The sequence below is a fragment of the Pseudonaja textilis genome, chromosome Z (genome assembly GCF_049901715.1).
Source record: "Pseudonaja textilis isolate UNSWEBS1 chromosome Z, rPseTex1.2, whole genome shotgun sequence".
Classification (NCBI taxonomy): Eukaryota; Metazoa; Chordata; class Lepidosauria; order Squamata; family Elapidae; genus Pseudonaja; species Pseudonaja textilis.
Window position 1 is genome coordinate 77,261,289 of NC_142008.1, and position 13,992 is coordinate 77,275,280.

Genomic DNA, 13,992 nt, shown 5'->3' on the forward strand with positions numbered 1-13,992 from the left:
ACCATCCATCCATCCAGTAAGGAAAATGTTATACACCTGAACACTACCACAAAATTTAGAATGTGCACCAAATAAATATATTAAAATGTGAAATAATGAATGTACCTAGTAGTATTGTCATCAGGGTTCCATCCTTACCATTTCCCTCCCAATGCAATACTAAAAACAAGTCAGAAATCTCAGTTTGTAGAAACACGGGTATAAAATTCAACAATTTTATTTGAACTGTTTAGAGCTGATACTTCAAAAAGCAGAAATGATTATTATATAATGTTCTTTACATATTGGATACATTTTTATATAAATTTTAAGAGAAAAAGAAAAACCATTTAAGGAAAAGAACAATTTTGATACTGCTGAATAACCGGGTACCATTGTTTGCCATTGTATTCTTGGATGTGCAATCTAAGAAACAAAGCTTGACAACTGTTATCACAACCATCTTCCAATAACTAGGAAGTTGTGCAGCAACTATGTCAGGGACTGATCTCTGCAAATAATTTTAATACTGCTGACAGACTGGTTAATTTTTTTCAGCCTGATGATTGTCCTTAGAATGGAGCAGGTTTAACATTAAGATTGGGGCAGGTTTGATATTTAAACCAGCTCTGAAATTACCACATCATTCAGCTACTAATGGCAGCTGTGACTGAACCATGGAGCAATACAGATTCTATATTAATTACCAACAGGAGAATTGGATGGACCTCCTCCCTTTTGAGGAGGTTGCTATAACTCAGTGCACAGTAGCACAGGATTCATGCCATTTAAACTGGCCGTAGGACAAGATTTTTTAGCTATCCAGTGATAGAGTTGCCCAGTTACAGTGGTGAAAAAGCTTTAGATGAAGCTAGAGAAGTATACAAAAAACAGACTGATAAAAAGTACATTAAGCCAAAGAACTTTAAGGTAGGAAACAAAGTCTGTCTCTCTACCAAATTCCTACAATCTAGACAGCTGTCAAAGAAATCGGGCTCAAAATACGTTGGACCTTTCCCCATCTATATTATTAACCCATTAAGTGTAAAACTTTAGCTGCCAAAACCAGTCAGACATGTACCCCGGTACTTCATTATAACCTACTGAAACCAGAAATTATATCTTCCTTACTTCCCAAATTGCAACCACTTCCCAACCCCATTTATTATTGAGAGAAAGCAGCACTTTGAAATTACAGATATTTTGGATTCTCACATCCAAAACTCAGTATTTGGAAGCCTGGAAAGACTTTCCCCCCTCAGAAACTGAATAGGTCAACTCCTAACATATTAAAGCCCCCAAACTGCTTAAAATATTCCATTACCCAAATACCCAGATAGGCTGCACTGAACTGAAAATTGAATGTTATCTTTCTCTCTTTTCCCTCTTTTTTTTCTTTTGCAGACTGTCTCTTCATTATAGCTTGGGGGCCTCACAGGCATCCTGTCACAAGAAGAGGCTGAAGGATTATAGCGGGGTGGGGAAGATGAAACGGGATGACAGGTAAGAAGGACCAGAACGGCTGGATCCTGTACCAGCCAAGCACCCTGAGAAATATGCAGATTATCCTAACTTCTCAGAGTTCTCAAAACAGCTTGGCAAGCTCTGGTTGGCTGGAAACAAACTGGTCACGGAGGAAGGGATAATCTAAGGGCAAACCTACATCTTACTTTTGTACATCTTATTTTTGTATCTAGCAAGTGAGGTACTTTCAGAGCTGACTACTGCAACCAATACTCTTAGTAAAAGAACCCTTTGTTTTAACAAAATGGAATGGAAAGCTTTTCTTTCTAAGGATTTATATTGGAGAAGGTTTGACACAGAGCTTTCAGGCAAAGAGGAAACAGCGTTGTATCCTTGGGGCTGTTTGCTTTTTAAAAAAGATGGAGTCATTGTGCTTACAGAAACAAGACTTGTATTTATAGATTTGATTATGGTTAAAAATATGGCATCTTGATTTTACTCTTGAGAAAGAATTAACTTTGATAATGCCATTCGTGAAAATGTGTTTCAACACTTTTGTGTTATGCTTTCAGTAACGTTTTATTCCTATTCTCAACAGTGTGTGTCAGAGGGAGAGAGAAAGAGGGAGGGTGGGAGAGGAAAGGGGGAGGGAGGGAGGGGAGAGAGAGGGAGGGAGAGAGAGAGAGACACTTTTGTTTCCTTCTTACAACTGCAATTCTGACATCTTATGTCCACTATTTGCATCCAGTTTCCTTAGAGCCACTGGAAATGTTTATGTTCAAATTCCTCATCCTTCCTCACTTGCTTTTATGGCTGGATTGTATCACTGTGGTGCACAGAATGGAAAACATGCATACCATCAGCAATTGTGCAAATATACATTCACATATGGGATCACAATCATTACAAGTAACTTCTGTGGCCACTGGGTTATATACAAACATATGCTCTATAAGCAGACTGTAAAAATCATCACAATGCATACATAAATATAGCAATATTCTGGTCTGGAATATTTGGTCACATGATATGTTAGATTGTCAAATCAGAGTATGTCATTTATCAAAATACGACTAAGTGAACCCAAAATAAGATCTCTCTCTCCCTTCTTTTTCTCATTTTAAAATTTACTTAAGATTTTTTTAAAAATAAAAACTTTAAAAATATTAGTAGAAATTCATTTCAGTATAAAACTATGACTTTTTAAATTGTTTCTTGAAACATAAAAAATATGCACATATTGTTCTCTAAAAAGAAGTGTGGCTATTCTTAAAGCCAGAATATGAAACACTGCCTCCTCCTCTCAGGCATGGACAAAATGCTCCGTGTATTCATAAAATTAGATAATGATTTTATGTAAAGTGGTCTGGAAAAAATATCCCAGGCTAGACCCTTTCAGATTTTCTATGTAACTCCTATTTTTAAAAAAACGTTTGTGACAGACTTAAGTACATAGAAACCAAACATCTATACAAAAGACCCAAAACTGTTTTATATTATAAATAATTTGTCACAAGCTAATAAAATATATGTAATATTGCTGGTATTATGAGCTGGACAAAGCAGACTCTGCTGCCCATGTGATGACTCGAAGCTCCTCACAATGTATGGAGGTTTCAACCCGAAGTCCAACATCCAGAGGGCAGAATGTGTCTGATGAAGAATAAAGCTGTCCAGGATGAAACCTAGAGCATCCAGGAGTACATCAGTAAGATGGCACCTAAAGATGAGCTGTTGAGAGAAGGCCTGAAGCAGACATGGGAGGTAGATCAAGAAGACAAAATGCTACAGCAAGGCAAGACCCTGCATAGAACAGATAACGGATGTGGCAGACATTGAGAAATTCTACCAGTGGTGGAAAGGGCTGGACTAAGATAGCACTGAAGCACAAATCATTGCATGCACTAAGCACCACAGCAGTAGCTTAGCAGGGGGTCTCTCCCACACTAAACAAGTTCTGGTTATTTAGAGATACCCCAGAAATAGGCTAACAGATAATAGCAGGTGCAGCAGAAACAGCATACACTAAATGGCACAATCAAATAGCTAGCACTGTGCACAGGAAATCTGCATATTGTATGAGCTAGACCCTCCCAAGTCCAGATGGAATGAAGACAGAAGGTACTAAAGCCTTCATTTTTATATTACCATCATTAAAGGTGTTACACTTTTTTATGCTAAAGTTTCTCATAAAATTTCTGAATCACATTATCCTTTTAAACATCCACCTAATTATCAATTTATTTTAATTTTTTAAATTTTATTTATTTTAATATATCATTTTTCTTACAATATATATGCATTAGGCAAACCTCCTCTTCCTTTAAAGCATCAAAAATAAACTTGTTCCCATTTCCCACATACTTTTCCATTATAATTTTGATGTCCAATCATTCTAATATTAAAGTGAAGAGAAGAAATCTAGGAATTTGTTAGGATTAAAGCAAAAATCACTGTAAAAGCAAATGTGTACTGAAAGTGAGACTTGCAACAAAGGATCTCTGAACAAAATAAAAGAACAATTTTATATAATAGCTTAAGAACCCACTGTTCACTACAAATGTGCCTCAAACAGTAGCTTGGGACTTCTGAACCGACTCGAGGGATAAAAACATTTTAAAAATGCCCCAAAGTGAGAATTTGCAAGAGAATTAGGAAAAGAGTCAGTGTACTCTTTTTTTGCCTAATAAATCTACAAGTCTTTGTATCTTCCACTTCCCGCCCCTAATCCTATCCTACATTACCACTGAGAGACCCATATGATTTTTCTTATGCAAATTTCTGCTCTCACAACTTACAGATACAATCTTACAATCAGAGTTGGAGGCGACTTTGTAGGTCATCTAGTCCAACCCCCCGCCCAAGTGGGAGACCCTACGCCATTTCTGACAAATGGCAGTCCAATCTCTTCTTGAAAGTCTCAACTTTACAAAATTCTAGCAAAAACTCCACATAAGAACCTGCCCAAAGAGGTGAATGCCCATTCTCCCACATTCTGTCCCATCACAAGTTAAAAATCAGAAAAGCATATTTCAATTTTCTTAACTTTAATGCTTTAGATATTTTAAAATATTTGTTCAGAAATGGTGTTCAGGGCCTTGCAAGTCTCCTATTCCCTTATTTGCTTAATCCTAGTTTGATGTCAGATGTTTAAATGGTCAGTTGATATTACTGAAATGTAAAATGCACCCTTTTCTTATTTTATAGATGGAATGTCACTGGAGGAACTGCTGAGGGCCACAAAGCTTTCATCTGAATATACGCGTTCTCCTTGCAAGTTCAACAGAGCTGTAAAACAGGAGGCCTTCAGTTCTTTGGGGAACCGATCATGACCTTTGATACAAAGTTTACAACAGCACTGGCAGGCTGTTCTGGATCATGCTCTGCAAACAGATGGCAAACGTTATCAGTTGCACTACCTTGTTTCCTTGCAACAAAGCCAAATACTCTGGAAAATGAAAGAAAAAACATGAAAGATGAGGCATGAAATACTGTACTTATTAAACAGTTCAAAATGTTCTGCAAGATAATATTTTCCCCATTGTATTTTAAGAGTTTTTTGGAATTTTTTAAACAGGGTTTCAACAGGAAAAACAATAAGGAACAAGCTTTTCTGGGAAACAGCTTGCTCATCTCTACTAATCTTTCCCTGATCTGCACTGTCTGCATGAGTGTGCACTTAAAATGGACTTTTAATTAACACAAAATAAAATTGAGGCATCAACTTGTATAAGAAATTATTCAAAATACTGCATTAAGCCGATAAGAGTCTTAATGCACGTATTTTGCAATTTTTATTTAAAAACATGAACGTTCTGGAATGTAATCTGGTAATTTTAATTAAACTTCACCTTATTCTGTTTGGTCCAATTATGAAAACACTTCCTGGCCTATTATGTAAGGTCTAGACAAGAAAAAAATGTTGTGTTCTCCTGTCTGACAGCTTAACATCAACGGATTTCTGAACATATGCTTCCTTACCTGAGTATCTTTTCACGTCTACACAACTATCCATTGCTGGTTAATTGTGAACACATTGTTTAATATCTGAATGCTAAAGTAAATGGAATGAGAATAGAGTCTAACACTGAGGCATGCTGATTCCATTGCCCTACTAAGAGATTAGATAAAATAACGTTTTGCAGAGTGTAGCTTCAAGTATCACATATGATATCTGTGATTACTTCACAGGACAACTTGATATGCTCTCCAAATCTTTTAATTATTTAAAAATTTATGTTTATTTACACACACACAAACACACATAATTCCTTTAGAAGGTTCCTGAAGCTCTCATATGCAATGTTATCAAAAAAATTACTAGATTCCATACATTCCACAAGTTAATATGGACACATAACAAACAAATATTGTCAGCAGTCAAAGATAAATATGAAAGTCTGCACAGTATTTTTTGCAATTTTGTTTGGTCCTAACATAAGCTTTGCCTGATTGCTTATTGAAGAAAACTTGAAGGGAAACTTGGATATCATCTGTAAGATGCTACGTATTCATAGTTACTTACTTTGCTGACAGACCATCTTTTATCCATCTTATATAAAACAAAAAAGGGAGAAGAAATAAAAAAATATTTTTGTTAGAAGGTTTTTTGGTAGCTTTATGTAACAGTATACAAACAATGAATTGAAAAAGCATTAATCATCCTTACTTTCTGTCTTGTGGATCCAAAGCACAAAAAATAACACTACTGACTGGATAATGCCTTCTGAAAAAAAGTCTGAAAGGAAGGAAGAGAAAATAAAATAGGCCTTAGACCTAAATTTATGACTGGAGATTCTAGAGTGTATTTCAGACTCTTTATGTGGCACTGGAGAAAGGAAATATAAACATTTCTCTTGCCACAATATTATTCTAAAAAAAAAAGAAGCAACTAACAGTGGGAATTGTGTCTAGAGCAGTGGCTACACTGCAAGATGAAAGTAAGATGAAAATATCCCAGTGTAGCTATTAACCTAACATGAGAAGAGATAATAAGAAAAGTTCAGTACCAAATACAGGTTACTGGTGATGACTCTGGCAGAAGAGGCATGCTCTGGATCCTGTCAGCCAAGGATCTGTGGCTAGTGGGGTCTGGAAGATCTTTTTTTTTTTTTTGCCATGGATGAGATCTGCCGTGATCTTCCGAAAGGGTCTGAAAATCTGGCTCTTCCAACTGACTTGGGGTCCTGATGGGGGGTCCCATTCGGGGGGTTGGTTAATAGATTAGACTTAAGATTTCACATTGACCCAATTTACACATTGGTTCTTTTATCAGGTTCACTGTTAATGTTAATGTTTTTAATTTTAATGTTTACAGTTTTAATATTTTTAAATTTTTAATTGTCTACATTGTTATTAATGATACTGCAAGACATGCAAAGCCACAATAATGAGATAGATGGCATAAATAAATATATTACTTATATATAATAAATAAACAAATGTAAATAATCTCATAATATGAATTTAACCTTACTAGATTGCATTGGTGGGAGTATAAGAAAATGGATACATAGTTCTTTTATCTAGCCATCTTTCATATTGAGTCCTGTTATTGTTTTAATGTATTGTCCTTATCTCTCAAAGACTTAAATATGTATTTAATTCAATAAGTACAGAAAATTGTTCCAACCAAATTAAGAAATAGCAAAAAAGCTCTGAGAAGTTTAGTTAACAATAAATATATTCAAATTTATAAGCAATGTTAAATGTTTCTCTTTTGTACAGAGCTCCAAAAGAGTACAATATACACTGCTCAAAAAAATAAAGGGAACACAAAAATAAGACATCTTAGATCTGAATGAATGAAATATTCTTATTAAATACTTTGTTCATTACGTAGTTGAATGTGCTGACAACAAAATCACACAAAAATTATCAATGGAAAGCAAATTTAGCAACCCATGGAGGTCTGGATTTGGAGTTATACTTAAAATTAAAGTGGAAAAAAACACTACAGGCTAATCCAAATTTGATGTAATGTCTTTAAAACAAGTCAAAATGAAGCTCAGTAGTGTGTGTGGCCTCCACGTGCCTGTATGACCTCCCTACAATGCCTGGGCATGCTCCTGATGAGGTGGTGGATGGTCTCCTGAGGGATCTCCTCCCATACCTGGGTTATTGAATAGAGGAGGCAGAGGCACTAAAACTACCCTGTGTTCCTGCAATGTCCACTTTTCTAGTATTGGTGAAGGCACACAACTGAGCAAGAAGCTTCATCGTAGAAACAATACTATTAGGGCTCATTCTGAAGTGACACATTTACATGCATGCAACAGCACTTTCAAAAACTTCAGTTTTCCAAATGAAAAACTTCACAGTATTCCTCTGTGTACAAATATAATTAAGTGCACATTATTATAATTATACAAAGAAATGACCCAAAAAAGCAGAAATGTATTAATTTTAATTAAGCAAACAGCACAACACAGAAAAAACAAATCATAGTACTGGACAGAATTTTGCTTTCTATACTTACTTCCTCTGATTGTCTGTCAGTGTAATACCTTGTGAAGACACTTTGAAATGCACTACAGTAGAGGTGGGAGGAGGCTCTTGAATTAAAGTTAAGGTCAAAGCCTTCTGCACAGCTTGATGACCTGTTAGAGATTCCATTTCAACAGAATTCAGGTAGCAAACGTTGCAGGCTATAAAACAAAGCAAAAGCAAATGATGAACAAAGCTACAAATAGAATAATTTGATCCTGATTAAGAAATTTAATTTCTAAAAATATTGAAGTGGTAATGCAGAAGGAAAGTGAAGGTAAGAATTTCCCCTCAGTTTTTAAAAAAACATTTTGAGAAAAAGTGAAATTTGTGTAATATTCATTTCTATATCACCTTTCTTTAATCTAAGTTCACTTTGCTGTTTATCAAACTTTAAAAATGATAGATAGACAGACAGTCAGTCAGACAATGTACATATTTATGTGATTAGTCATATAATCTTTCTTTAAAAATTTATTAATATTAAAATAAATTTGGGGCAATTAAAACCAGGTTAGATAATAACTGCATTTCTAAATTGAATTCATTTTAAAATACATATTACAAATGGAATTTTAAAATCTATATGATTTTAATGAATCTCAGTATTTTAACCTTAGGAAACAGGCAATAGCAAATCACTTTCAAAACCTTGGCAAGAAAATTGAGGAGTCAACACTGACAATGCAGAGGCATCAAAAAATATTTTTTTTAAGGAAAAAGGAAAAAAATTATAAAATTGAAAGAAAATTAAGTTAAAGACAGAAGGAAGTAATTAATGTAATGATTTGATATATAAATTTAGTCTATATTTCTATTTGCGTAATCAGATAAATATACCTAAATGTTGTCTTTTTTCTATTTTTACCATATTAATGTCACCAATTTCTTCACAACAAAGTATTCATATTTTTTCAGTTTTAATGTTAAAATAGTGTTTTCCTATCTAACGAACTGTTGAGGTTAGATAGGAAAACGCTATTTTAACATTAAAGAAGAAATGCAAATTCTGACACACTATGCTGTTCTCAAGTGACATTAGTGAGTTATTGGCCAGAGAAGGGCAAAAGTATGCCCACTCTCTCCAGACCTGGTCTCTTTCTTTCAGGACCTTCTATGTGGTGCCTATGAAGCTTGAATGAGCTATTAATATAGTCAACTGAAGTTTAATGCACATGAAAAGTTCTTCTGATGACAGCATTAAAAGATTAGAACCTACTTACGAACCTGCTCCTTGTTTCAAAAGCTCTGCAGCTGAATTTACAGCGGTTTGTGTGGAGGCTTCAGAAATCTCATCCAGAGGGTCTACAAACAGAAATTACAGATGTTTTCAAAATGACTTGGATTGAAAACTCAATCCAAGTACAGTTGTTAATAATTTCCATCAGTTTTAAGACCACATATTCCTTATGCTGTATATAACAGTACTGAGAGAGTTGTGAACATGGTGTAATGAGAGGGATTTAAAACACCAATTATTTCTATAGGCTAAGCTCATAACTTGTTATACTTGGCATCAATGAAGGTTATTTTCTAATTATGTTTCCTGTCATCTGCTAACAAGAGTTTGATTCTCACCGGATTAAAGTTGACTCAGCCTTCTGAGGTTGATAAAATGAGGACCCAGATTGTTAGGGGCAGTATGCTGATTCTATAAGCTGCTTAGAGAGGGCTGTAAAGCGCTGTGAAGTAATGTATAAGGCTAAGTGCTACTGCTATCTACATCAACTGTAGCACTATTTTCCTGCTTTCTGTGTACCCTTGTTGGCTCTTAATTTATTTAATCTATTGAATGCTTTTAATAGTTATAGAGATACTATAATAGAATGGAATGGAGTAGAACAGAACAGAATTCTTTATTGGCCAAGTGTGACTGGACACAAGGAATTTGTCTTTGATACATCTCAGTGAACATAAAAGAAAAAATAAAATACATTCATCAAGAAACATAAGATACAACACTTAGTGATAATCATAGGTTACCAATAAGCAATCCAATCGTACCAGGGAACAAATAAACCAATATAAATTGTAGAGATACAAGCAACATGGTTATAGTTATAAGTTGGAAGAGATAAGTAATAAGAAGGGTGAGAAGAATAATAGTAATACAGTCTTACTAAATAGTTTAAGTATTATGGGAATTAGTTTATTTTTATTTATTTATTTATTTATTTTTGTCAATTGTTTACAAGATAATAGGTATAAGTAAAAAAAACATATGTATAATACATGGATACATATAAGTAAAATAAAAAAAATAAAAGAAACAATAGGACAGGGACGGCAGGCACGTTGGTGCGCTTATGCACGCCCCCTACATACCTCTTAGGAAAGGGGTGAGGTCAATAGTAGACAGTCTAAGGTTAAAGTTTTTGGGGTTGGGGGAAGAAACCACAGAGTCAGGTAGAGTATTCCAGACATTGACCACTCTGTTGGTGAAGTTGTATTTCCTGCAATCAAGTTTGGTGCGATTAACCTTGAGTTTGTATCTATTGTTTGCTCTTGTATTGTTATGGTTGAAGCTGAAATATTCATTGACAGGTAGGACATTGCAATGCATGATTTGATATACTATACTTAGATCGGACCGAAGGCGGCATAGTTCTAGTTTTCTAGGTCTAGAATTTCAAGTTTGGTGGCATAAAGTATTCTGCAACAAGTAGAGGAGTAGAGAACTCTTCTTGTGAAATATTTCTGGACTTTCTCAACTGTGTTAATATCAGATATGTAATGTGGGTTCCAGACTGAAGAGCTGTATTCGAGTATTGGTCTAGCAAATGTTTTGTATGCTCTAGTTATTAGTGTAATATTACCAGAGAAAAAGCTATGTAAGATTAGGTTAACAACTCTTAAATCCTTTTTGGCTATGTAGTAACAGTGGGCTTTAGCACTTAGATCATTAGAGATGAATACCCCAAGATCCTTGACAGAGTTTGGATCATCAACAAGGTCTTGACTATTCAGCCTGCATTTTATTTTCTGATTTTTTTTGCCAATTTGTAGGACAGAGCATTTATTTGTTGAGATTTGAAGTTGCCTTTTGTTTGACCATTCTGATATACAGTCAAAGTCTTTTTGAAGAGTAGCAGTATTGTCTGTGGTGTTGAATAGTTTTACATCATCAGCGAAGAGAACACAGTTGCTCTTAATATGATCACAGAGGTCATTTAGGTAGAGTATGGAAAGAGTTGGTCCTAGAACATTGCCTTGGGGCAATGTTGACAGGTACAGAATTTGATAGGACGCTCCCAATTTTGACCATTTGTTGTCTGTTTGACAGGAATACTTCTATCCAGTTATGCAGGTGTCCAGAGATACTGTAAAATTTTAGTTTTAAGAGTAGTTTGTCGTGTACCACTGAATCAAATCAGAAGTCTATGTAGATTGCGTCTATTGCTTTGCCCTGATCGAGTTGTGTAGCCCAGATGTTTTTGCAGTGAAAGAGTTGCAGATTGCAGGATAGTTTGTTCCTGAAACCAAATTGTTTATTAGAGAGTAGGTTGTTTGTGTCTAAGTGGAAGATAATGGATTGATTAATAATTGATTCCATGACTTTACAGGTGACACAGCATAGAGTTTGGTCTGTAATTTTCAACTAGGCTGGGGTCTCCGTTTTTGAAGATGGGGATGACCATGGTTTGTGACCATAGTTTTGGCAAGAAGCTGGTTCTGAAAGATTTTTCAAAAATTATACTTAGAGGTTCAGCTATGGCAGTGGATAGCTTTTTTAAGAAGTAGGCACATATTCTGTCCAGTCCAATAGATAGAGATGGTTTTAGATTGCATAGTGCTTTTTCAACATTGTCTTCTATAAAATTGATATGTATTAGATCATTGTAGTTGTCTGTGGTCCAACTAGGAAATACTGGGCATGATCCATTGCTGTTTACAAATACTGAACCAAAGAAGGTGTTAAAGAGGTTGGCTTTAATAGTGTCGTCGTTGCAGTCTTTACCATTAGGTCCTTTCAGGGGTGGGATCTGGACCTTCAGTCTTTTAGTTTGTTGTTTACAAAACTGTAGAAAGCGTGGGTGGAATTGGTGTGTAGAAGGTTTTCCTCTTGTTTAACATGATAACTGGTGCATTCAGTCTTTATCTGGTGGCATAAATTTTTGTATCAGCTTTTGAAGCTGGCAACGTGACCAGATTTGTTTTTCCGCAAAAGTGATTTCTTTTTGGATTGAAGCTTCCTTATTGTTATGGGTAATTTGTTTTTTCTGGTTTTGGGAGTTGTTATTGGTACATGTAGTTTGATGACTCTTTTGACTTCAAGTAAATATATGTTGTTATGGTCTTCTACAGTATTGCATCCAGTGAATAGAAATTGCCAATCAAGAGATGAGAAATCATTGTTTATAAGATCATAGTTGCCTTTTTTGAAGTTATAATTGGGAATTCCGTCGTTGTGATTATTTTTGCGTGGGCATATCTTGAGACAAAAGTCAATCATGTTGTGGTCACTGTTGGAAAAGGGTTCTTTAATTTGTATTCTGTAAATTGAATTCAAACTATTGCAGAAGATGAGATCGAGGCAGTTGTTAAGTCTAGTGTTGTTGGTTACTAGTTGTTCTAGTCCCAAATTTGTTACTGCATTGTAGAAGGTTGCATGTGTGGGTTCAGTTGCACATTCGTTAAGGGTCTAGTTAATATGAGGAAGATTGAAGTCACCAAGAAAGATAACAGCGTGTGGGCAGGATACTGCCCATGTTAGTAATGTATTTAGCTTGTTTGCATGTTCAATGTCATAATCAGGGGCTCTGTAACATAGTAAGAACCGAAATGTGATATTTAAGGACAGTTCAAAGACAATGGTCATCAGGAATAGCAAGCTCCTGGGTAACTTGGATATTTTTAGATGTAGGGACTTTTTATAGAAGATAGCAACACCACCTCCTCTACGGATTTCACGATCTGATTAATAAACATGATAGTCTATTACTGTGGCAATGGAGTCAGGGAGAGGTGCGTTGAGCCATGTTTCACAGACAAACATAATGTCAAATTTAGCCATATTTAGTAAGAGGAGAAATTCAGGTATTTTATTTACAAGGCTTCTTGCATTGAGTAGCTTCAAATAGAGGTAGTTATGAGCATGGTTTCCTAGTTTTGAGTGATGTTAGATTGGATGGGGTGGGGTTGGATGCGGAGTTGTGGGTTATGTGACCTTCTTTTGATGTAATCAGCACTGCAGTTAATGTATAGGTTCTTTTCTCCATTGTCTAGATAGTTTTTGAGGTCTGCGTGCAGTTCACTGGAGCGGATTCTTTGCAGTATGGATAAGTCTGGTCTTGAGCAAAGTTTTTTGTGGTTGGGATTGGTTTTTGCAATGACGTTTATTGTATAAATGAATATGTATTTTGCTGGACTCATTTTTGCATACAACTCTACAAAATCTTGGGACCACAGTGCCATCATTGTATTTGAACTCAACTCTCTGGTTATTTCAATAATATCTTCAGGAGAGATGTTTGTTGTATTTGAGTTGCTTATGACATTACAAACTTTGGTGATGTCATCTGATTCATTGGTGTCTTCGAGACCAAATGAGATGGCATTTGGACGTTTCTGTTCACGCTCCATGATGTCTTTGATAAGTAAGGGAATATTATTTGTGGAATTATTTGATGGGATAGTAATTGTTTGAGGCTATGGTTATTTTGGGTTGTAGTTGTGATTGTAGTTGAGGTAGTGGTTGTGGTCGTTGTGGGATCTGATTTTAAGCTGATAGCTACAAGAGAGATTAGGCTTACTTGTATAGTTGTTTCAAAACATGTTGCTAAGTGTTCTTCTATTGAGTGAATGAATGATTTTATGCTTTCAACTCTGTCAGGTAGGGTACTCAGTTTGTTTAGCTTTGGAGAACATGATGGACATAGATAAAAGAATGTATCTGAATTTTTAACCATATCAGCTAGGCTTTTATTTGCATTTAAGCAGGCAGGGTGGGCTAGATTGTCGTATACGTGACATTTGATGTAAATTTCGCTTTCATTGATGGTTTCAAGACATCTGAAATCTGTGCAGGAGTCTGGGAGGACATTGGTAGATATATTTTTGTTT

The 13,992-nt window shown here is 35.3% G+C and overlaps 1 protein-coding gene across 10 annotated transcripts in view; it reads right to left on the bottom strand.

Moving 5' to 3' along the window:
* Positions 1-201: 201 nt before the first annotated feature.
* The window catches only part of TNS3 (tensin 3), a 171,844-nt gene continuing 158,053 nt past the window's right edge, over positions 202-13,992 (bottom strand). For all 10 annotated transcript variants that reach the window (XM_087916678.1, XM_087916672.1, XM_087916675.1 and 7 more), the window contains 5 exons: positions 9,157-9,234; positions 7,922-8,090; positions 6,113-6,181; positions 5,969-5,995; positions 202-4,891 (listed from right to left, as the gene is read on the bottom strand). In XM_087916678.1, coding sequence (XP_087772804.1) covers positions 4,750-4,891; positions 5,969-5,995; positions 6,113-6,181; positions 7,922-8,090; positions 9,157-9,234 — 485 coding nt within the window. In that variant the 3' untranslated portion in view covers positions 202-4,749. The remainder of the gene's footprint in view (positions 4,892-5,968; positions 5,996-6,112; positions 6,182-7,921; positions 8,091-9,156; positions 9,235-13,992) is intronic.